This window comes from Ambystoma mexicanum, chromosome 12 (genome assembly GCF_040938575.1).
Source record: "Ambystoma mexicanum isolate Mex_15411 chromosome 12, UKY_AmexF1_1, whole genome shotgun sequence".
In the NCBI taxonomy this organism is placed as follows: Eukaryota; Metazoa; Chordata; class Amphibia; order Caudata; family Ambystomatidae; genus Ambystoma; species Ambystoma mexicanum.
The window spans coordinates 1,216,896,866-1,216,922,201 of NC_090936.1; the positions used below are offsets into that span (position 1 = coordinate 1,216,896,866).

Consider the following 25,336-nt stretch of genomic DNA (forward strand, 5'->3'; position numbering starts at 1 on the left):
TAGGAGCGCCCAGCTCCTTCCGCGGTCTTCTCCTCGGGAGAGACTGTCGCAGCACCTCATCACCCAGTGCGTGCCGTTCGTTAAGGCTCTTCACTCAGGCGGCCATTTTAGGAGGGCGCCAGGCGGTTCTTCTTCCACCTTCGCCTCGACGTATCTTCGTGCCCTGCTTCCGAATATTTTCACTGCCTGGACCGATTGAGCATCACGTTTCCCGCTAAGCATAGAGGTAATTTTTACGTTTCATAATTAGCGATATCAGGCGATTTATCAGGATTCATGCGGCGATCGCGGGAGCGACGAAGAGCTACACCCTCCTCATCGTGCTGCTAGCCACGCCCCCTCCCTAAACTGTACTTATTAAATAAAATAAAAGGGAAGGTCTGGCAATGTATATTGGGAACTTCCACCAGCATCGCAACACAAACTATACATATGAAATTGGGGTTAACCTCGTTCCATATCAGCGGTAGAATTGCCCAGTGTATGTTCCATTTAAAAATAATACAACATGATGGAAATTACATATATGTGCTGTTAGAAAAAACAATGGAGAAAGGAAGATGCCAGGCATTAACTAAGTATAGAAAAGATGTATTGGAATTCTTCATGGAGATAGAGTGCATGGGTGATTAAGATGTAGATATGTATATGTAGAAAGGAAAAGACTTGCAAAGAAAGCCAAACTTTGGGACAGCATATAGAACACGTCTGCCATTTCAGTCATGAAAAATGCCCAGGAAGACACAATATGGACATAGATTGCAGATTGCTGTCAGCCATCTTTATTAAAGTTCCTGTCCTTGTTATACAGAAGGGCATTTTACTATTACGATTAAATCAGCTACTGGCGCTATCAATGCTGGGCCCTAGATATAACATTCCTGTCAGGTATACAGGAAAGACATAAAAGAGACAAGTGAAACATATGCTGTTCGAGTGAGTCGTCTTAAAAAAGGAAAAAGCATATTCTGTTACATTTCTATGTGCCTGCTTAAACATGCCAGAATCACCTCCGTGCGCATTGATGGACTGAGTTGTATGAGGCCCTGAACTCTGGACTGTGATATAACCTGCTTGTGAGAGCAGGATCTGACTATCACTGATTCAGGAAGTTCTCAATCCAAAGGGGCTTCCATTTAAGCAACCAAAATCCCGGGCAGGGATCAGGAATAGTAGGTGGAAGCCGTCCTTCGCATGCGGTTCCACTGTAAGTGCTCATGATCCGTTTTTAGTACTTTATACATAGATGCAGAGTGCGCAATAGTCATGGCACTCTGTGAGGACTGGGCTACATGGGGTAGTTGGATCCCAGGATGTACCTGTGCTTTCTTTGCTCAGCTACTAAGGAAAGACCCCCTAGTGCACTGCTTCTATGTTTTGTGGGGTAACACCAATCCAAAAATCCAATGCATGCAAGTCACCAACAGTGCACAGGGACATGAATGCTTTCATTCATGTCATGCTTTGCTGTTAAAAATGCCATGCCGCAATGAAAACATGTCCAACTGGCTGCACAATAGAGATCAGTCTAGACACGAAATAACATGTTACAGTTAAGCGTGCCAGGCCACATATAGACATGCCTAGATTGGTTGCACCAAAATACCAGTTGGAGCAATAACAGTTATCATGGTTATTTTACTACAGATGCCCAGAAGAATATACAATGCCACAGTAAGAAACGGCTAGACTGGCAGCACTCAAACGCCATTCTAGCCAGGCAATTACACTTAGCAGGACTGCTTTATCAGAGATGCCCACTTAAAAAAAAAGTCAAGCCAAACTAAGAAATGACTAGACTGGCTGCACCAAAATGCCTCTCTAGCCACTAATACCACATACCATGCCTGCTTAGCCTGGAGAATGAATGTCCAGCTAACCTGATGAAATGCCTTTTCAGCATCTGGCTCCTGATTCCAGCACTTCTGGGGAGGTCATCAGTTGTAAAATCTTCGTAGATTGCCCGACCCATGCATGTTCTTCACAAAGCTGGTCTGGTCTGGGTGGACCACAGCTGGATGTAACATCTCAAGTCTTGACACCAACACTCTTGCAAAGTTCAGCAGTGAGATTTTCTTATACAAAGAACACCTTGCTGGGTCCTGACCTTCCTGAGGGATAACCACTATCAGGCCTCGAGAAAGGAAGCTGGAATAGTGTCAACTCCCACAATGCTATTAAACAATTTAATCAAGAAAGGGGATACATTTTCTGCATACAGTTTGTAAAAAGCTGATGTAAAGCTATCTTCAGAGATTTTCCTGGTTTCATATGGCAAATGGTTGCTTACTGATATTACCGCCTATAGGCATTGCCTCTAGGCCAGGGGAAGGGCTTTCAGTGGTAAACCATCCACGTATTCCTCTATATCAGCAGTAGAGACTGTGTCTTCAGAACTGTATAGCTTGTGGTCAATTGTTGTGTGATTTCATCTGCAGACGCTCTGATTGATCTCATCTATAATCGCTCCTATTGATCACTCTACCCTTATTGACCTCAATCTATTATCTAGCATGTTGCCCACCTTAACCCTCTTCTTGAAGTATTTTTATTTCATCAGTTTAATCTTCCGATAGACCTCCCCCAACAGTAGTGAATGCAGCTCTTGCCTCTTCTGTTTCAATAACTGGATCAATTTAGGAAGATGAACTCGCTGTCGCCAAAGACACACCCCTAAACCAGTCTCTCTTGATGGGACCCTATATTACCTTGAGAGCACTCAAGAGATATAAGAAGAAATGATAAGTTTAGAGTCCCCTGCACACTCGTGGAGACACAAAGGAGGGGGTTGATGACCATATATGAGAAACGCAACTGAAACTGCACTATCAATGGAAAGACTTGAAGGGGTGGGAAACCAGAAGAGATCAGCCAGAATACATTGTACATCAGTTTTGATGGCAGTCCTCGCACTGTCTATAGTTTGGGTCACCATGTCCGTGATCAAGCGAAATACCTGGATTCGGTATCTCCCCTCCTATCGTTCTCTCCCAAACTCAATTGGCGTACCTGTCTCTCAGGACACCCCTTTTCCTCTGTGTGTTTGTTCTCAGTCCTTGGCACAAGCAGACCACCACCTGGGCAAGTCGGTTCTACTCCGAGTACTCTTAAAACGTGTGCATTGTCCACACCTCGGCAGCTTTCCAGGTCTTACTGTGTCCTGCGTTTGAATTTGCCTCTGGGATGTCGGGATCTCCACGAGCCTTCTGGAGGAAAGACATATCTCAGCGGTGTGCCTTCCTCCTTAGTGTTAGCAAGGAAAGTGTCAGCCATCCCCCTCCTCTAGTTTGGGGCTGTGGACTCACTTCTCTTATGTTTCTCCACCGCGGTCCATCCCTAAAGAGGATACTCTATAGCCTGGTGAAGCGGACCCAGTTTACGGGCCCCCACGTAGACTTGCAGCCATCTGACTGGGTCGACTTTCCCTTCTGCACTCCCATGCATCCTCCAGGGCCCCACTTCAAGATTATGCGATGCACCATTCGCTCACTCTCCTCTCCTAGCGATTCCTTCAGCTCTGCATACATTCTTGTTGTGTGTATCCCTTCTAGGCTGTCCTCCGATATATTATATGATATTATATTTTAGTTGTATTGCGCTCATACACAAGTGTTTCAGAGCACGACAAGGCAAGGGAGGGGAACAAGGGAGGACAAAACAGCGATCTTACTAGGCCAAGTGACATTGAGAGTGTGCAAGTGCAGGGGAGAGGGAAGTGGGAAAGTGCAGGGGGAGGGGAGAAGTGGAAAGTGCTAAGCAAGGGATAAAAACAACAACAACTGGTAGTGCAGGGTTTAACGTGCAAACCAGACGTGTCTGATAAGTACAGGTAAGGGGACTTTAGGGTTACAGATACAGATCCAAGTGCAAGGGTTGCCAAGAGGCAGTGTGGGTGAGTGGATGGGTCGGCAGGGACCTGGGCCCGAAGTCAGAGGGTAACCAGGTTCAGGGTACCGAAGCAGTCAGATCAGCAAAGGAGAGGAAGAGCAAAGGCAGAAACAAAGAGGAAGATCTTGAGATGCTCCCAGAACCAGAGATGGTTCTCCTCAAGTTTCAGGGAGGCAGGGAGGCTGTTCAGAGGGAGGCCCCAGCCGAGGAAAGAGATCTACCCCAACTCGTTGCTTGGAGAAGCGACTCACCCTGAGGGAGTTGAAGGCGAATGAGCGAAGAGCTCAAGTGGGAAGGTATTTACAGCAGGTGAGTTGAAGGTATTTTGGACCCAGGTCCCAGAAAGCCTTGTGGACAGTGCAAAGGGTCTTGAATGTAATCCATGCAGCAACTGGGAGCCAATGAAGAAATTTCAGGGCTGAAGAGATACGATCCCAGGGCTTGAGGCCTAGGATAAGTATTGCAGTCCTGTTCTGAATGAGTTGCAGAGGGCGGAGAGTAGAAGCAGGCAGATTTAGAAAGAGGCTCTTGCAATAGTCAAACCTAGAGAGAACCATAGCTCGAGAAACAGTAAGCTTCTGGGGGAAGGAGGGGAAAGCAAGAATAACTCTGAGGAGGTGCAGTTGCTAGTTTGACTTCTTAGAGATGTCAGAGATGTGAGGAGAAAAGGAGAGTGTGGAGTTGAAGATGACCCTCAGGTTCTTAGCCTCACAGATGGGAGCAGGAAGAGGGCCACGGGAGGGCAGCCCGAGAGTGACAGGGAAGGAGGTCACAGGTGTGCAGATGAGGAAAATCTCAGTCTTGCTAGCGTTAAGGCAGAGATCTTTGGCGGTACACCACTGCCATAGATGAGAGAAGGAGAGGAGGTGTCAGAGGGAAGCCTGAAGACGAACTGAGTGTCATCCGCATAGCACTGAAAGTTAGGGCAGAGAGCGGCGATGCGGTGGGCAAGGGGTGCCGGGTATTGGTTGAATAGCCAGGGAGAGAGGTTAGACCCCTGGGGAACACAACAGGTAGAGAGTTAGATAGAGGAATGGAATGCCACAAGTTGGACTTGGGAGGGTCGATTAGAGTGAAAAGAGGTCAGCCAGGCCAGGGCCTGAACAGTGATACCCAGGTTATCACAGAGACGGTTAAGCAGGATGGCATGGTTGACCGTATCAAAGGCAGAAGAGCGATCGAGTAGGATGAGGACAGAAGGGGTGTTAGAGTGAAGGATGGAGAGCAGGTCTTCATGGATGTTCAGAAGAGCAGTTTGCATGCTTCTGGCAGCTCAAAAGCCAGATTGATGTTTGTGGAGACAACCACCAGAATCAGTGTGAAGATTAAGATGGGAAATGACCAGCTTTTCCAGGAGTTTGCCCAGGAAAGGAGCGATGGAGATCGGGCGATAGTTAGCCGGGCATGAGGGGTCGGCTATGCGTTTCTTGAGGAGAGGGTGCACAAGAGAGTGCTTCAGAGGGGTGGGAAAGGCTCCAGAGGTGAAGGAGAGGTTACAGAAGTCAGCAAGAACAGGAGCAAGGGTGTCAATGTGGTCCTCAATGGTTTTAGATGAACAGGGAAGAACATGTTTTGACGAGACTTTCATAGATCAGACTTGTCTAGAAACCTCGTCAGGGGGGAAAAGAGGAAAGGAAGAGAAAGTGGGAGGGGGCAGCTGTTGGAGGGCCATAGGTAGAGGAGAGAGAAGGGGGAAGAGGAAAAGAGGACGGGAGGATGTCCTGGGTTTTTGAGGTGAAACGAGAGGCAAGGGCCATGCAAAGGGCCTGGGAGGCGACAGGAGAGGTAGAGACTGCAGCAGGGCTGGCCAGTTCCTTGCAGATTTTAAAGAGTTTGGCCGATGGTTACATTGCATGTCCTGTGCCCCGTATAGGGACAGCCATTCTCTGTTCTTCTAATACAGCTTATATTTGAATATTCCCAGAACAGCAGCTTTAGGCAGCCATCTTTGTCGTACCCCCTGGTGGTCTCCCTCCAAAGTTTTCTTAAGTAGCAAGTATTTGTGATGTTCATTACTTGGTAGGCCGTATTTCTTTGTACATCATTGAAGCTAAGGGCACACTTTCATTATGTACATGCTTAATGCACATTATCCCTCGATCCATTGACAAGTTCCATTCTAGGCGTTTTTATTTATTTTAATTGAGGGGCTGTGCATTATGGAAGAGTCTTACCCATTCTGTCTTGAATATCCACATTGTTTGTTCAGTTTTTGGAGTAATTTGATGGATTTAGTCAGTATTCGATTCAAGACCGGTGCATTAGGTTTTGACATGGTACTTAAATAAGAGCGAGGAAATGGTTTACACATTTGCTTTTCCAGGATGAGCCACAGGGGCCTTTTGGAGTTTTATGTTGTGAAAAACCAATGGATGGTCTTTCAGTCTAAAAACTTCATATTATAGCTTAACATTTGGAAAATTAACTCTGCCTGTCAATTTCGGTGCCTGTAGTTTCTTACGTGAAATTCTGGCTGCCTTCTTGGCCCACAGGAAGTTGGTCATAAGCTTATTTAGTTCCTTATAGAATTTGTCACGTAGAGGTAGTGAGAACATCACCAAAGAGTAAAGTATTAATAGGACCACCATCATTTTTATCGTGTCATGCCATCCCCACCACTATATCCGCAATGGTGACGATAATTCCAGTTCATCAGCTATTATTGATGTTCAGATTTGTTTGTTTGTTTTGTTTGTTTTATTTATTTATATAGCACTCCAGACCCAGAGGTAAAAGGGCACTTCGGGAAACGGTTACATGGTACAAAATATGCAGTTTACATTTATACATTTATCCATATATACAGTTTAGAGGTAAAAAGCACAATTAAGTGTGGGCTGTACCGTCAGACATGGGAGAGAGCAGAAGGACAATGCTAGTATTTATACAGTAACCATTTAATAACCTGTTTCCTGAAGGGTTGAAAGGACTCGATAGATTTGATGTTGAGTGGTAGGGTGTTCCAAAGTTGGGAGGCAAGGACCGTGAAGCTGGATCCTCCAGCTCTTTTTAAGGTGAATCTGGGCACTGTTAGGCATAAGGTATTGGAGGATCTAGTAATTCTGGTGGCGGGTTTCATGGTGAATTTGTTGGTGAGATAGGGTGGGGCTAGATGCTTTAAGGCTTTGTATGTGAGGCAGATAGTTTTAAGGTCGATTTTTTGTTGTATGGAGAGCCATTTGCACGATATTCTGGTAGTAGAGATGTGCTCTCGCCTGGGGATGTTTAAAGCAGCTCGTAGCACGTTATTTTGGAGTACCTGTAGTTTATTAATTATGGATTGGTTTGCGCCTAGGTATAGACTGTTACAATAGTCCAGTTTGGATTGTATGAGAGCCCTGGCCAGCGTGAGGCAGCTATTAGAGGACAGGAAAGGTCTACAGGCCCTAATCAGCTTCCCAGTGTATGCAGTGGCTGAGGCAGTCATGTTAATTTGTTTGGATAGGGTAGAGTTGGCATCAAAGTAAAAGCCAAGGGTTTTCACACTTTTAACAATGGGAATAGTGTTACCATCGATGATGATACTATTGTAGTTAGGGCTGAGTTTCGACAAGTTATTGGGTGAACCGACAAGGAGAAGCTCAGTTTTCTCATCATTCAGGCAGAGGCCGTGTATGGCCATCCATGCCTGAATGATGGAAAAGATTTCATTGATCCGGGTGACGTCAGCATTGTAGTTGCCTGAGAGGGTAAGGAGTATCTGGGTGTCATCTGCATAATTAGTGTAGGTGACACCCAGATGGTCCAGTTTGTCAAAGAGTGGTTTTGTAAATATATTGTACAAAGTGGGCGATACACATGAGCCTTGTGGGACACGCTTGTGATGGGGATAGGGTCTGCAGCCGCTACTGGTGAAAAAACCCTCATGGTTCTGTTAGCCAGGAAGGATTGTATCCACATGACAGCAGAGGACGAGAAGTGAGCAGCGGAAGATAAGTGGTTGCAGAGGATTCTGTGATCGACCAGGTCGAAGGCCGCTGAGAGGTCTAAAAGGAGTAGGATGGCGGCGTTACCTTTATCTTTGATTTCATCAATCTGACCTTTGAGATCATCAAGGGCCGTTTCGGTTCCATGTTGAGGTCTAAAGCCAGATTGACGTAATCCTAGCAGTTGGTTTGTCTCCAGGTAGGCCTGAATTTGCAGGTAGGCAACTCTGTCAAGGATTTTTAGCAGGAATGGGACCGTGGTGATGGGTCTGTAATTAGTAAGTATGGCTGGGTCTAATGATTGTTTTTTAGGAGTGGGAGAACCCATGAATGTTTCCGGTTGCTAGGGACTGAATTAGTAGAGAAAGACAGGTTGATTAGTTTTGTGATGAAAGGGGATAGATCTCTGGCTGCGTCTTTTATGATCTGGGCAGGGCAGCTGTCCCCTTTGCAATTGGATGGTTTTAGGGAGGCTATAATTTGTTGTACTTCCGGTATAGTTACCTTTTTAAATGTGAAGCCTATGTTGGTGTCAGAAGGCGGTAGTGAGCTTAGGCTGGTAGGTTTATTATTGGTAAGTTGTTGACGTTTATCCTCTATTTTGGTTTGGAGCCCTGTAATTTTATTGGCAAGGGCGTTCTGGATACTGGTGCACCAGGGTTTATCTTTCGTGCAAGTATCTGTGGGTGGAATAGGATTTTCTAATTCCTTTAGTATATTAAATAGTTCTTTGATGCAGGATCCTGCCTGATTTATCCTAACGTTGTAGGCTTCTTTCTTGGTGCGAATGATCTCCTTTTTATATAAGGAGGATATATTCGTAAGATTGGTTTTGTTATCAACAGATGGTTCCGTTTTCCATAGTATTTCTAGCTTAGCTTTCTTTTTTCTCAATATTTTGAGTTCGGGGGTGTACCAAGAGTTCAAATGAGCTCTGGGGTTTCCTTTGCGCAGTTTCAGTGGGGCGATGGTATCAATGGCAATGGCCATGGACTCATTGAATGTGTTGGCCAGTAGGTTGAGGTCGGCAGTAGCCGGTAGTGCGTTGAGAGTGGGGAGGACCAAAGGTATTAGGGCTTCAGCAGTGATGTTACGCTTGTTCCTGGTCGGACAGGCTGGTGCTGTGGGGCATTTTTTGGGATCTAAGTTATTGATAATAATATCTAATGGGATGAGGTGGTGGTCAGTCCATGCGAGAGGTTGGGGGACTTTACAGGTGATATTACAATTGAGAGCCGCTACCCAGTCGATGATTCTCCCTTTCCGATGGGTAGGTTGCGAGCTATGTTGTAAGAGGCCATGCTTAGCTAGAGCGTTGGCTAAGGAGGAGGCTGGAACGTCATTAGGGTCATTGTACCCCAAGTTGAAATCTCCAAGGATGATAATTTGTGCTATTGGCTTGGAATTCTCAGCTATTAGCGATGTGATGTCTTCCTCAAAGGCTCCAAGGTGACCTGGGGGTTTATATATTAAGTGAATAGAGATCGTGCTTTTGGGGGAGGTTTGCCACTTGACTGTGAGATGCTCACATGATTTTAGTAGAGGGGAAGTGACTGATCTGAACTCTAAGGATGACTTAAAGATGATAGCTACACCTCCTCCCCGAGCATTGGGTCTGTCAGCTTTGAGGATGGAGTATTTGTCGGGAATGGCTAAGGTTAAGTAAGGTCCTGATGCCTCATGTAGCCAAGTTTCGTTTATGGCGAGGAATTTAAGATCGTTAGTGAGGATGATGTCGGCAATTTCAGTGGGATGGGCAACAAGGGACCTGACATTTAGAAGAGCTCCTTTTAGGGGGAGCGATTTGGGCTTGTTAGAGGCTGTAGATGTTTTCACCAGTGGATTTAAGAGAGGTGGGAGGTATGGATTTGTACTCTGAAATATTTTAATGCTGATTGGTTCCAGTACAAGTTATCGACAGGGATAACTAATTTGTTGCAGGTGGTGGTAAGAAGAAGGAGTTTGGTCTTATCTTTGTTGAGTGCTTAACCTATTACTTGTGAAAATGAATTAAGCTGGAAGATAATCCTTGTGTTAGATACTTATGGGACATAGATGAACAGGATGATATTGGTGGTGTATGCCGCCAGTTTAAATTCTGCCTCCTCGCACGAGATTCCCTTGAGGTCTAGATCACCTCTGATTGATTCAAGTACAGGTTCAAGGACTCATATAAAGAGAATTGGTGATAAGCCTTGTTGGGTACCCCTAGTTTGTTTGAAGGGTGGCGTTAGTAAGTTTCTAACCTTGCCAGTGGAAAGGGGTATGCAAACTTTTTAATTCTATCATTTGGTTGGCTGAAAACATTGGCAGTATTTGGAGGTCAATTTCAACCCCATAGCCAATCATCACTTACTCCATGCAATATTCCTGGAATACCACATGTGGTAAGTACTTCATAACTTCATTCATATTAGAATTTAAATAAGAATTGTGGTGAAGTATGTGCTATTTGATAGGTTTTGTTTAAGAATGTTTAGTCCAATGTTTCTTTCTGTTGCTTTTTTTTTTAGAAATTCTTTCATGTAATACCCCTTTCTATGTAGAATTTCATTATGTAATGTTTTTTATCAATGTGAAAGGTTTCAATGAGAAACCAAAACACAATTAAAAAGCATTAATAATAAAATAACTCTATATTAGGCCGACTGTAAAACTGGTGGTATTTGAAATACCACTTGTTGTTTCCATCATGCACTGGTTTATAATGAGGGCTCTTGCAGATTAAACTAGAATTATTGACATTGGTTGTATGGCTATGTTGAAAAGACAGACAGAAAGAGGCCTGTTACTGCAGACCCCTGATATTACATGGCCACGGTAGTGGCCATGTAGTTATGGTTAAGTTGGTGTTTCCATAGGAAGAGCACTTTTTGGGCGGCTTATAACTTTGCTCCCCCTCGAATCCTCACCAAACTTTTCAAAAAAAGTACATGGCCCACTCTGAATTTTTTTAGTTATAGGGGGGGGGTCCCAAACTTTTTTTTTTCCCATAGTCTGAATGGGAAAAAAGTTTTGCTCGCGCCTACAGCCCAAACCGCTGGACGGATTTTCACCAAATTTGGACCAGGAGCAGCGGGTTGGTCCCGAAAGCGTGCTTTTGCAAATCTGGTGAAAATCTGTCCAGTAGTTTTTTTTTTAAATGACCAAAAAGTAGGTCAGAAAAAATTAGCGATATCTGTGTTCGCCTCGCGGACACACTTCCCTGTTCGCTCCGCGGACAGGACGGTGATTGGGCAAGCAGCTTGCGTGATGTCCGCGGACATCTGGCGTGCTTTTCTATTGGCTGCCGTGAAGCGTGCAGTGCGACTATTTTCAGAGACGCCAGCTATCTTTGTTTATCGGAGCGGGATCTGCTGCCTGCACAGTGTAGATGTGGGCTGCGTCGGCCACGAAAAGGCGGTGAGGCACAGGCCCTCGTGTCTCTCTCTTGTTCCCCCACCCCCTGCTCATGGCCCGTGTCTCCCACGTTCCCCCCTTGCTGATTCTCCGTGTGTTCCTCCCACCCCCCGCTCATGCTCCGTTTCTCTTTCCCGTTCCCCCGCTCATGTCCCGTGTCTCCCTCCTTCTCCCCCCACCCCCCACTCATGCCCCGTGTCTCTCTCCCCTTCCCCCCATCCCCCGCTCATGCCCCGTGTCTCTCTACCCTTCCCCCACCCCCCGCTCATGCCCCGTGTGTCTCCCTCCTTTCCCCCCACCCCCCGCTCATGCCCCGTGTGTCTCTACCCTTCCCCCCACCCCCCGCTCATGCCCTGTGTGTCTCTCCCCTTCCCCCCCACCCCCCGCTCATGCCCCGTGTGTCTCACCCCTTCCCCCCACCCCCTGCTCATACCCTGTGTCTCCCTACTGTTCCCCCCACCCCCTGCTCATGCCCCGTGTCTCTCTCCCCTTCCCCCACCCCCCGCTCATGCGCCGTGTGTCTCTCCCCTCCCCCCTACCCCCAGCTTATGCCCCGTGCCTCCCTCCTTTCCCCCCACACCCCGCTCATGCCCCGTGTATCCCTACTGTTCCCCCCACCCCCCGCTCATGCCCCGTGTCTCTCTCCCCTTCCCCCCCACCCCCCGCTCATGCCCCGTGTGTCTCTCCCCTTCCCCCCCACCCCCGCTCATGCCCCGTGTGTCTCTCCCCTTCCCCCCCACCCCCCGCTCATGCCCTGTGTCTCCCCTTCCCCCCACCCCCCGCTCATGCCCTGTGTCTTCCTCATTTCCCCCGCTCATGCCCCGTGTGTCTCTCCGCTCCCCCCACCCCCGCTCATGCCCTGTGTCTCTCCCCTTACCCCCCACCCCCCGCTCATGCCCCGTGTGTCGCTCCCCTTCACCCCACCCCCCGCTCATGCCCCGTGTCTCTCTCCCCTTCCCCCCACCCCCCGCTCATGCCCCGTGTCTCTCTCCCCTTCCCCCAACCCCCGCTCATGCCCCGTGTCTCTCTCCCCTTGCCCCCTACCCCCGCTCATGCCCTGTGTCTCTCTCTCCTTCCCTCCTACCCCCCGCTCATGCCCCGTGTCTCTCTCCCCTTCCTCCCTACCCCCCGCTCATGCCCCGTGTCCCTCTCCCCTTCCCCCCACCCCCCGCTCATGCCCCGTGTCTCTCTCCCCTTCTCCCCCACCCCCTGCTCATGCCCCGTGTGTCTCTCCCCTTCCCCCCACCCTCCGCTCATGCCCCGTGTCTCCCTCCTTTCCCCCCACCCCCCCGCTCATGCCCCATGTGTCTCTCCCCTCCTCCCACCCCGCTAATGCCCCGTGTCTCTCCCCTTCCCCCAACCCCCGCTCATGCCCCGTGTCTCTCTCCCCTCCCCCCCACCCATGCCCCGTGTGTCTCTCCCCTTCCCCCCCACCCCCGCGTGTCTCTCCCCTTCCCCCCAATCCCCGCTCATGCCCCGTGTGTCTCACCCCTTCTCCCCACCCCCCGCTCATGCGCCGTGTGTCTTTCCCCTCGCCCCCACCCCCCACTCATGCCCCGTGTCTCCCTCCTTTCCCTCCACCCCCTACTCATGCTCTGTGTCTACCTACTGTTCCCCCACCCCCCGCTCATGCCCCGTGTCTCTCTCCCCTTCCCCCCCACCCCCGCTCATGCCCCGTGTGTCGCTCCCCTCCCCCCCGCTCATGCCCTGTGTCTCTCCCCTTACCCCCCCACCCCCCGCTCATGACCCGTGTGTCTCTCCCCTTCAGCCCACCCCCGCTCATGCCCCTTGTCTCTCCCCTCGCCCCCACCCCCCACTCATGCCCCGTGTCTCCCTCCTTTCCCTCCACCCCCTGCTCATGCTCTGTGTCTACCTACTGTTCCCCCACCCCCCGCTCATGCCCCGTGTCTCTCTCCCCTTCCCCCCACCCCCCGCTCATGCCCCGTGTGTCTCTCCCCTCCCCCCCGCTCATGCCCTGTGTCTCTCCCCTTACCCCCCACCCCCCGCTCATGACCCGTGTGTCTCTCCCCTTCAGCCCACCCCCGCTCATGCCCCTTGTCTCTCTCCCCTTCCCCCCTACCCCCCGCTCATTCCCCGTGTCTCTCTCCCCCCTTCCTCCCTACCCCCGCTCATGCCCCGTGTCTCTCTCCCCTTCCCCCCACCCCAGCTCATGCCCCGTGTCTCCCTCCCCTTCTCCCCCACCCCCCGCTCATGCCCCGTGTGTCTCTCCCCTTCCCCCCCACCCCCCGCTAATGCCCCGTGTGTCTCTCCCCTTCCCAACCACCCCCGCTCATGCCCCGTGTCTCTCTCCCCTTCCCCCCACCCCCCGCTCATGCCCCGTGTGTCTCTCCCCTTCCCCCCACCCTCCATTCATGCCCCGTGTCTCCCTCCTTTCCCCCACCTCCCCACTCATGCCCCGTGTGTCTCTCCCCTCCCCCCCACCCGCTAATGCCCTGTGTCTCTCCCCTCTCCCCAACCCCTGCTCATGCCCCGTGTCTCTCTCCCCTCCCCCCCACCCCCCGCTCATGCCCCGTGTGTCTCTCCCCTTCCCCCCACCCACGCTCATGCCCCATATGTCTCTCCCCTTCCCCCCCACCCCCCGCTCATGCCCCGTGTGTCTCACCCCTTCTCCCCCACCCCCCGCTCATGCGCCGTGTGTCTCTCCCCTCGCCCCCACCCCCCACTCATGCCCCGTGTCTCTCTCCCCTTCCCCCCACCCCCCACTCATGCCCCGTGTGTCTCTCCCCTTCCCCCCCACCCCCCGCTCATGCCCCGTGTGTCTCTCCCCTTCCCGACCATCCCCCGCTCATGCCCCGTGTCTTTCTCCCCTTCCCCCCACCCCCCGCTCATGCCCCATGTGTCTCTCCCCTTCCCCCCACCCTCCATTCATGCCCCGTGTCTCCCTCCTTTCCCCCCACACCCCCGCTCATGCCCCGTGTGTCTCTCCCCTCCCCCCCACCCCGCTAATGCCCTGTGTCTCTCCCCTCTCCCCCAACCCCCGCTCATGCCCCGTGTCTCTCTCCCCCCCACCCCCCACTCATGCCCTGTGTGTCTCTCCCCTTCCCCCCCACCCCCGCTCATGCCCCGTGTGTCTCTCCCCTTCCCCCCCACCCACCCCCCCGCTCATGCCCCGTGTGTCTCACCCCTTCTCTCCCACCCCCCGCTCATGCGCTGTGTGTCTCTCCCCTCGCCCCCACCCCCCACTCATGCCCCGTGTCTCCCTCCTTTCCCTCCACCCCCCGCTCATGCCCCTTGTCTCCCTACTGTCCCCCCACCCCCCGCTCATGCCCCGTGTCTCTCTCCCCTTCCCCCCACCCCCCGCTCATGCCCCATGTGTCTCTCCCATTCATCCCCACCCCCCGCTCATGCCCCGTGTGTCTCTCCCCTTCCGCTCCACCCCCCGCTCATGCCCCGTGTCTCCCATTACCCCCCACCTCCCGCTCATGCCCCGTGTCTCCCTTGTGTTACCCCCCACCCCCCGCTCATGCCCCGTGTCTCTCCCCTTCCCCCCACCCCCGCTCATGCCCCGTGTCTCTATCCCCTTCCCCCCTACCCCCGCTCATGCTCCATGTCTCTCTCCCCTTCCCCCCTACCCCCTGCTCATGCCCCGTGTGTCTCTCCCCTTCCCCCCACCCTCCGCTCATGACCCGTGTCTCTCTCCCCTTCCCCCATCCCCCGCTCATGCCCCGTGTGTCTCTCCCCTTCCCCCCACCCCCGCTCATGCCCCGTGTCTCTATCCCCTTCCCCCCTACCCCCGCTCATGCTCCATGTCTCTCTCCCCTTCCCCCCTACCCCCTGCTCATGCCCCGTGTGTCTCTCCCCTTCCCCCCACCCTCCGCTCATGACCCGTGTCTCTCTCCCCTTCCCCCATCCCCCGCTCATGCCCCGTGTGTCTCTCCCCTTCCCCCCCACCCCCCGCTCATGCCCCGTGTCTCGCTCCTTTCCCCCTACCCCCCGCTCATGCCCCGTGTGTCTCTCCCCTCCTCCCCACCCCCCGCTAATGCCCCGTGTCTCTCCCCTTCCCGCCCAACCCCCGCTCATGCCCCGTGTCTCTCTCCCCTTCCCCCCACCCCCCGCTCATGCCCGGTGTGTCTCTCCCCTTCCCCCCCACCCGTGCTCATGCCCCGTGTGTCTCTCCCCTTCCCCCCCACCCCCCCGCTCATGCCCCGTGTGTCTCACCCCTTCTCCCCCACCCCCCGCTCATGCCTTGTGTGTCTCTCCCCTTCCCCCCACCCCCCGCTCATGCCCTGTGTCTCCCTACTGTTCCCCCCATCCCCCGCTCATGCCCCGTGTCTCTCTCCCCTTCTCCCCACCCCCCGCTCATGCCCCGTGTGTCTCTCCCCTTCCCCCACCCCCTGCCCCGTGTGTCTCTCCCCTTCCCCCCTACCCCCCGCTCATGCCTCATGTCTCTCTCCCCTTCCCCCCACCCCCCGCTCATGCCCCATGTGTCTCTCCCCTTCCCCCCACCCCCCGCTCATGCCCCGTGTCTCCCTCCTTTCCCCCCACCCCCCGCTCATGCCCCTGTCTCCCTCCTTTCCCCCCACCCCCCGCTCATGCCCCGTGTGTTTCTCCCCTCCCCCCACCCCCCGCTCATGTCCCGTGTGTCCCCCCACCCCCCGCTCATGCCCCGTGTGTCTCTCCCCTTCCCCCCCACCCCCCCGCTCATGCCCCGTGTGTCTCTCCCCTTCCTCCCCCACCCCCGCTCATGCCCCGTGTCTCCCTACTGTTCCCCCACCCCCCGCTCATGCCCTGTTTGTCTCTCCACTTCCCCCCACCCCCCGCTCATGCCCCGTGTCTCCCCTGTTCCCCCTACCCCCCGCTCATGACCTGTCTCCCCTGTTACCCCCCACCCCCCGCTAATGCCCCGTGTCTCCCTTGTGTTACCCCCCACTCCAGCTCATGCCCCGTGTCTCCCTTGTGTTACCCCCCATACCCCGCTCATGCCCCGTGTCTCCCTTGTGTTACCCCCCACCCCCCGCTCATGCCCCGTGTCTCCCTCGCGTTACCCCCCACCCCCTCTCATGCCCTGTATCTCCCTTGTTTTACCCCCCCACCCATGCCCTGTCTCCCCTGTTACCCCCCACCCCCGCTCATGCCCCGTGTCTCCCTTGTGTTACCCCCCACCCCCCGCTCATGCCCTGTGTGTCTCTCCCCTTCCCCCCCACCCCCCAATCATGCCCCGTGTGTCTCTCCCCTTCCCCCCCACCCCCCGCTCATGCCCGTGTGTCTCTCCCCTTCCCCCGCTCGTGCCCGTGTCTCTCTCGCCTTCCCCCGATCCCCCCGCTTAAGCCCTGTGTCTACCTACTGTTCCCCCCAACCCCCGCTCATGCCCCGTTTCTCTCTCCCCTAACCCCCACCCCCGCTCATGCCCCGTGTCTCTCTCCCCTTCCCCCCACCTCCCGCTCATGCCCTGTGTCTCTCTCCCCTTCTCCCCCACCCCTGCTCATGCCCCGTGTCTCTCTCCCCTTCCCCCCACCCCCCGCTCATGCCCCGTGTCTCTCTCTCCCCTTCCCCCACCCCCGCTCATGCCCCGTGTGTCTCTCCCCTTCCCGCCACCCCCGCTCATGCCCCGTGTTTCTCTCCCCTTCCCCCCACCCCCCGCTCATGCCCCGTGTTTCTCTCCCCTTCCCCCCACCCCCCGCTCATGCCCCGTGTCTCCCTCCTTTCCCCCCACCCCCCGCACATGCCCCGTGTGTCTCTCCCCTTCCCCCCACACCCCGCTCATGCCCCGTGTGTCCCTCCCCTTCTCCTCCACCCCCCGCTCACGCCCCGTGTGTCTCTCCCCTTCCCCCCACCCCCCGCTCATGCCCCGTGTCTCCCTACTGTTCCTCCCACCACCCTGCTCATGCCCCGTGTCTCTCTCCCCTCCCCCCCCACCCCCGCTCATGCCCCGTGTTTCTCTCCCCTTCCCCCCACCCCCCACTCATGCCCCGTGTGTCTCTCTCCTTCCCCCCCACCCCCCGCTCATGCCCCGTGTCTCTCTCCCCTTCCCCCCACCCCCCGCTCATGCCCCGTGTGTCTCTCCCCTTCCCCCCCACCCCCCGCGTGTCTCTCCTCTTCCCCCCCACTCCCCGCTCATGCCCCGTGTCTCCCTCCTTTCCCCCCACCCCCCGCTAATGCCCGTGTGTCTCTCCCTTCCCCCCCACCCCCCGCCCCGTGTGTCTCTCCACTTCCCCCCCAGCCCCCGCTCATGCCCCGGTTCTCTCTCCCCTTCCCCCCCACCCCCCGCTCATGCCCCGTGTCTCCCTCCTTTCCCCCCACCCCCCGCTCATGCCCCGTGTGTCTCTCCCCTTCCCCCCACCACCCGCTCATGCCCTGTGTGTCTCCCCTGTTCCCCCCACCCCCCGCTCATGCCCCGTGTGCCCTGTTCCCCCACCCCCCGCTCATGACCTGTCTCCCCTGTTACCCCCCACCCCCGCTCATGCCCCATGTCTCCCTTGTGTTACCCCCCACCCCCAGCTCATGCCCCGTGTCTCCCTTGTGTTACCCCCTCACCCCCTCGCTCATGCCCCGTGTCTCCCTTGTGTTAACCCCCACCCCCGCTCATGCCCTGTGTCTCCCTAGTGTTACCCCCCACCCCCCACTCATTCCCCCTGTCTCCCTTGTGTTACCCCCACCCCCCGCTCATGCCCCGTGTCTCCCCTGTTCCCCCCACCCGCTGCTCATGCCCCGTGTCTCTCTCGTGTTCCCCCCACCCCCGCTCATGCCCCGTGTTTCCTTCCTTTTCCCCCCACCCCCTGCTCATGCCCCGTTTGTGCCCTGTTCCCTCTCACCCCCCTCTCACCCCCGCTCATGCCCATGTGTCTCCCCTGTTCCACCCCCACCCCCCGCTCATGCCCTGTTGTGTTCTCTTTATACACCCTGCCTTCCCTTTCCATGGTGACCATCTTGGTAAAAAGATTTTCCTTCTGCGGCGTCCCGGTGTAGGAAGGAAAATCTTTTTTTTTTTTACCACCCGGGGTTCCCACTTTGAGGACCTAAGATGCTAGTGGTCTTCATCTATTGAAAAGGATTTTATGGTGACGTTGCACTAATAAAAACCTATAAAATTCAGTAAAACAAAAATGTGTTACAGGGACGTTATGGTTAAGTTGCACTAATAAAAACCTATGAAATTCAATGAAAAAACTTTGTTAAAGGGACGTTATGGTTAAGTTGCACTACTACATTTGTGATGTCATCTTTGATGTCCTGGGTGTTAGTCTTAGCAGTGCACGGTGGTGGCGCGAGTTATGGTTGCTTAGCTTACCATAACTGGCGAATTTCAAGGGTTTTTCGGTTTTACTTGGAACCATAACGTCCCTTTGACAAAGTTTTTTCACTGAATTTCATAGGTTTTTAGTAGCGCAATTTAACCATAACGTCCCTTTAACAAAGTTTTTTCACTGAATATATATATATACATATGCATAGGTGGGGCTTTCCAATAATCCAGAGATTCATTTAATTCATTTTACACCTTTTGAGAACTGCTGTACATCTTCATATGCCTTCATAAATCCCATCAGTGTTGGCAAGTACAGAACATACTCTGAATATGTTCATATTCACATACCGGAACATTAATCAAACATATAAACTTACTTTTTTCTTTCAGTCTATCCCATGACTTAACATTAGTATCTTCTGGAGGCATTAGGTTGACGTAAGCAGATACTGCGCGTGGAAATGATTTCAGTACTTTACATAAAACGGGTTCAGTTCCCAGTGAACCTGACAACATTCCTAACCTTTGACAGAGAAGTATCTTAACTTAGTTATACCTAGCCAACTCCCACATTCCCAGTGCTCAATTTCGAAAGACGAATGGGGGAAGATACTACAGGCAGGTTACAGGAGTAAATTGGAATTGAACTTACGCCTAGTTCATCAGAAAATTCTGGGTGGTCTGTATTGGACACCTGTGCATGTGCATGGATTTGGTCTCCTAGATAATGAGGTATGCTGGGGTTGTGGGAAAGAGAGAGGGACTATGGTTCACATGATGTGGAATTGTTCGAGATCAATGAGTTTCTGGGGGGATGTGTTGGATAGGTTGGATACAGAATTGTCTGTAAGCTTTCCGAGGACACCCTTGTCAACAATTCTTTTATCAGATAGAGGAAGATGTACGACTGCTAGAAGGTATAGGTGTTGGATTAATAAGGCTTTAATAGTGGCAGTGAAACAAATGTTGCGATTGTGGAAAACTAGGAAAAAGCCGCAGGTGGAAGATTGAGTCAATGATATGCAGTCCTTATGAGATTTTGAGGAGAAATCAGGAAGAGATTTATTTGGATATCTGGCCGCCCTTTAATGATTTGTATGGTGCATAGAAGTTGGTTTAGTGAATGACATCTGATAGCTGTGTGTTCATGTGGGTTATGACAAATATAAGGCATGTTGGGTGTGGGGTGTGTCTATGTTTTATGGGGGTGATTAATTTTTTTAAAATGTTTTCTTCTCTCTTTTCTTCTTTCTCTTTCTTTCTTCGTGTTTTCTCCCTCTTTTTTCTTGGTTTTAGATCTTATACAAATGTACTAATTGTGTATAGAGTGTTGACGACAATAGGGTATTGGTATGTTTGTTAATATGCTCATTGGATAATTATAATCTTTTAGGAATTACTCATTTAACTCATTGATAGTTTGAACTTTCTGTAAATACTAATGTTAGAACTTTTGAGAATTGTTACCTAATGTTGATCCTGTTATATGTTTATTGGAAAATATAAATAAAGTTTTCAACAAAAAAAACCATATAAACTTACTTCCATAATTGCATTCTTCCGCCGTGATAGGCATCTTCTAAAATGGGGCCGATCCCACCTTTCACAATCACAGTCCTCACAATGACAGAGGCTAGCCCAGCGACCATGATCCCCACCTGGAACACATCTGTCCAGATCACAGCCTTTAGACCCCCCTATTGGACAGAAATTGTAGAAATTAGACCATGCAACTATTACACATTGTGCAGTTTGAATGCATGCATTGCTGCTTAAAGAAAATGGCATGTAAAATAAAAGGGGATCCATTGGTTCTAAAAATAAAATAGGTCAATGTATGACTAGATATAACACTTATAATACATTTTTTCATTGAATGACAGTGTTTACATGATGCAAAATCCCAGATTAAAATGTGGGCAGCAAAAGGCTAGACCTATTAACACCCAGCCCTTCTGCATTCAATGAAAGCACATGTGTGAGGGGAGCCTACCACCAACTAATGCGCCAGTAGGCCGGCCTCTGGGGCAGCTCATACCATATCCTAGCGCCTCCACCCTATGTGGCAGGCCATGTGACAGTGGGTCACATCTCTGGAATCACGGGGCCACCCTGGCTGATGCTGGTCAGTGCAGAGGATCTGTCCGGCTGTGAGTCTGCTGTCCACCTGCTGCCGTTCTGGAAGGACACATAGGGTGGACATGACTGCCTCCTCTACTTTAATGGCCAGGAGCTAGAACTGATCAATACCTCAGCTTCTCACAGTGAGCTCCTTTAATCATATTTAAACCATGTTAGTGCCATTTCCCCTGCTTTCCTTCCCCAGTCCACCTGGCTAACCAGTAGCCCTTCCCTCTCCCTCCATTGGCTTCCAGCACTGGCTACTGCGGGCAGATGGACAGCTGAGTCCACCCCTGTACACCACTTTAGCTCGGGAGTACAGGTGAGAGTTGTGGCTCAGTTTCTGTTTTTGCCCATGTCCCTTTCTTTCTTTTTGTTCTTTGGCACCCTTGTGCAGTGTTAGTGCCATTTCCCCTGCTTTCCTTCCCCAGTTCACCTGCCCGACTTTTAGCCCTCCCCTCGCCCCCCATTGGCTTCCAGAAACCTTTGTTCCGACCTACCAGGGCAGGCCACAGTCCATGCAGCCCCGCCGGCTAAGGGCCCAAGACAAAGGGCTGCTCCTACAGAAGCAGCTCCAGATTGTGATTGCCAATGATCGCCGGGGGAAGCAGGAAGCCTGCAGCCATCAACCAGTAGCGACTCACAAGATAAGTGTGGTGCAGACAGGGGGCGCAGAAATCAGTGCACCCCACTAAACTGCCCCACATCTCTAATTTCCCTTAGTTCACTAACACCAAAAATATCTCATATAAACTAGTTGTTTTAGTTTCCTAAACCTAGACAAACTATGTTGCTTAGCCATCTCTTGCATCTAGGTGAACTGTGCTGGACAACAATATTTGCATCGTTAGCATTCTGTTAGTCAGCCATTACTGTACTCCATTAACTACCCCACCTGTCTCATTTCCCAATTCCCTACAGCCCAGGTGCTCTGCCTACTTGATGTTTATCAGGCACAGCCCGCATTTACCCCACTTGTATAAGGTAGCTTTTCTGAGTTTAGCCTCAATGTGTAAGGTTACCATACTGCATCAATCCTATTGGGTTAGTCAGCCACAGTTTACATTTTTGCCAGCTATGAATGGAGTACAATTGTGAATATTAGCCTGTGTCACATCCAGACAGAATTGTGAAGACTAGCCTGCATCATGTCTAGGCAGAATTGTGAATAATAGCCTGCGTCACATCTAGACAGAATTGCGAAGATTAGCCTGCATCAAATCTAGACAGAATTGTGAAGATTAGCCTGCATCACATTTAGACAGAATTGTGAATATTCGACTGCATCACAGCTAGACAGAACTGTGAAGACTAGCCTGCATCAGATCTAGACAGAATTGTGAATATTAGCCTGCGTCACATCTAGACAGAATTGTGAATATAAGCTTGTGTCACATCTAGACAGAACTGTGAAGATTAGCTTGCATCACATCCAAACAGAATTGTGAATATTGGCCTGCATCACATCTAGACAGAATTGTGAATATTATCTTGCGTCACATCAAGACAGAAGTGTGAATATTAGCCTGTGTCACATCTAGACAGAACCGTGAAGATTATACTGCATCACATCTAGACAGAATTGTGTATATCAGCTTGTGTCGAAGCTAGACAGAATTTTTGAAGATTAGCATTTCATCATATCAAGACAGAATTGCAAATATTAGCTTGCATCCGATCTACACAGAACTGTGAAGATTAACTTACGTCACATTTAGAAAGAACCTTGAAGATTAGCTTACGTCACATCTAGACAGAAATGTGAAGATTAGCATGCGTCACATCCAGACAGAACTATGATGACTAGCTTGCTTCGCATCCAGACAGAATTGTGAAGATTAGCCTGCGTCACATCTAGACAGAACTGTGAATATTAGTTTGCATCACATCTAGACAGAACTGTGAAGATTAGCCTGCGTCACATCTAGACAGAACTGTGAATATTAGTTTGCATCACATCTAGACAGAACTGTGAATATTGGCCTGCGTCACATCTAGACAGAATTGTGAATATTGGCCTACGTCACATCTAGACAGAGTTGTGAATATTAGCATGCGTCAAATCTAGACAGAATTGTGTATATTAGCTTGCGTCACAGCTAGACAGAATTTGTGAAGATTAGCTTGCGTCCCATCTAGACAATACTGTGAAGATTAAATTGTGTCACATTTAGACAGAACTGTGAAGATTAGCTTGCGTCACATCTAGATAGAATTGTGAATATTAGCTTCCATCACATCTAGACAAAACTGTGAAAATTAGCCTGCGTCACATCTCGACAGAATTGTGAATATTAAACTGCGTCACATCTAGCCAGAATTGTGAATATTAGCTTGCGTCACAGCTAAACATAAATGTGAAGATTAGCTTATGTCACATCTAGACAGAAACATGTATATTAGCTAGCCTCACATCCAGACAGAACTGTGAATATTAGTTTGTATCACATCTAGACAGAACTGTGAAGATTAGTCTATGTCACATCTAGACAGAATTCTAAATATTAGCCTTCATCACATCTAGACAGAATTGTGAATATTAGCTTGCAGCACAGCTAGACAGAATTGTGAAGATTAGCCTGCATCACATCTAGACAGAATTGTGAATATTATCCTGCATCACATCTAGACAGAATTGTGAATATTACCCTATGTCACATCTAGACAGAATTGTGAATACTAACAATCAACCCTCTGCATACACCTCTCACATACTGCACTAAAACAACCAGAACTCCTCAGCTCAGCAAACCGCACACACTTCACAACACTGCAACAACAAAACATAGCACCCACAACCTTGCACAACACCACATGAGGTCTGCTTCCCGAATCTCGTACCCAAGCTCAGCGAACGGTACATCCGAACTGAAGCTGCCAAAAGCACATCACAGCTCTCTTGCTCTTTTCTCCTGATCCTCCCACTAATCCACCCCCTCTTATTTTCATAAAACCGGCAGAGCGCCGAGAGACCACACAAGTGGCACCTGTGCGTGGTATAAAAACCTTTAACATTGGAAGCGAAGAAACTGGCCATCAAGTGACATGTACGTTTAATAATTAGGGGGTTTCCATTTAGACATTATATGAACACCATGACAGCTCAGGTGCCTGGCTGGCAGATTAGACAGGACAAGCTAAGACGAGGAGTCACTGTCCGACAGACCTGTCAGACAAATCACAGGGGGTGCTCTACTTCTTTCAGTCTGTATCTTATAAAATGGCATTGGGAATTGATTGAATTAATATGATGCTAAAATGCTGGTATTTTTTTTAATGATGTTTCTCTGATACATGCTTATGGTTTAGTTTAGCTTGGGAAATCGAGTTGAACAAGTTTCTTTGAACTTTGAAGTTGGTGGTGAAGCATGAATAGGTCCTTGGGCCCTTCTTACAGATAATTGTGAGTTGTGCCCCATGTGGGGATGAACAGTGTTTTTTGTTTTTTGAAGAGATCATAAATATTGACTTGTTGGGACATTTTAGTGAGAGAAAGTTTAGGGCATTTATACTTGTGAAAGAAATGTTATCTTTTTACAATGGTAGTCATTTACGTGGAGACACTGGTAACTAATGTGAAAGTGTTATGTCTTTTTCAATGAAGCCATTCTGTTTTGTTCTTCCCAACTATTTCTTTATAAATATGTGCTATTGTGAATGTTTTGCAGGTCAAAGGAGTGCATAGCGAGGTAACAAGGGCTAGATATGTGGGTTGTGAGGGGACACATTCTTTGTGTTCCCTTGAGGTGAACAAACAAATCCAATCAATCCATTGTACCAGAACTAAATTCAGGGTTGTAATCAGACGAGAAGAGATATCTCCTGGGCTCTGAACCAGCGGTCGATTGCGACCCTGTCATGTGAAAAGGGTGCTAGATCCTTATGGACCCCATTAGGGTCAAGGCCTTTAGTCTAGCTCGAGGGGTCCTTTTATAGAACCCATGACAATTGGCACCCAATGTGGGGCGTGATAAGCATCTGGCTTCCATCTATTCTTTTTGGGGCTCTAACAACATATCTCAACCTGCATTAGCACAGAGCACAAATAAACATGCCACTGTGCCAGGTCAGCATAGTTCAGCTTCGTTAATTCGTCTTTTTCCTTCCGTCAGTGACGAGCAGTATTTTTTTAAGAAGGCCTTCTATCCATACATTCTTAAGAAAGAAAGAATTCATTAAAAAAGACATTTTAAAATTAACAGCTGATAGAGATTCTGTCCTTATCTTAGCTAGGAAATGCACCGCTCACATAATTCTCCACTGCAGCTGAGGGAGCCACGTATGATGCTGCGATGGATTTATAATTCCTAGTGCATTTTAAACAGTAAGCTGGAACCAACACCCGTGATTAAACTCTTCACATTATAAGTGCTTCGAAATCAGAATTTTGTGCAAAAGCAGGTACTCAAACCTCTGGATTTGGTGCACCAGAAGATCCTTTAGAAACATTGGCTGATGGATCTTATGCGTCCCTCCCAGATATTGTATATATCCCTTCACTGTACATTGGCCAGGTTAACTCCTGGCTGACTACAAATGATGTGTTTAGTGTGAAACAAAACTTCATTATAAAGGTACAGCAGCCAAAAACAATTAGAATCATTATCCAAATAAGAAATGTCTAAGTTGTGGGAAATAAAAACAATGAACATGTATCTAGAGGTTGGACGCATACCCAGAGGACTTAGGATACACACTTTCCCCACATCTGAGGAAGAAGATAAGGCAGCACTCAATGACTGGGAACAAATGCTTACAAATACATCCAAAGAAATGATGAATAGAGTCATTGACC

General features: G+C 50.5%; 1 protein-coding gene across 1 annotated transcript in view; it reads right to left on the minus strand.

The window, feature by feature from the left end:
• Window positions 1–25,336, minus strand: part of LOC138514392 (sodium-coupled monocarboxylate transporter 1-like) — a 501,148-nt gene that overhangs the window by 342,844 nt on the left and 132,968 nt on the right. The window contains exon 5 of the mRNA XM_069629874.1: window positions 19,963–20,117. Within this exon, the coding sequence (XP_069485975.1) occupies window positions 19,963–20,117 (155 nt within the window). The remainder of the gene's footprint in view (window positions 1–19,962; window positions 20,118–25,336) is intronic.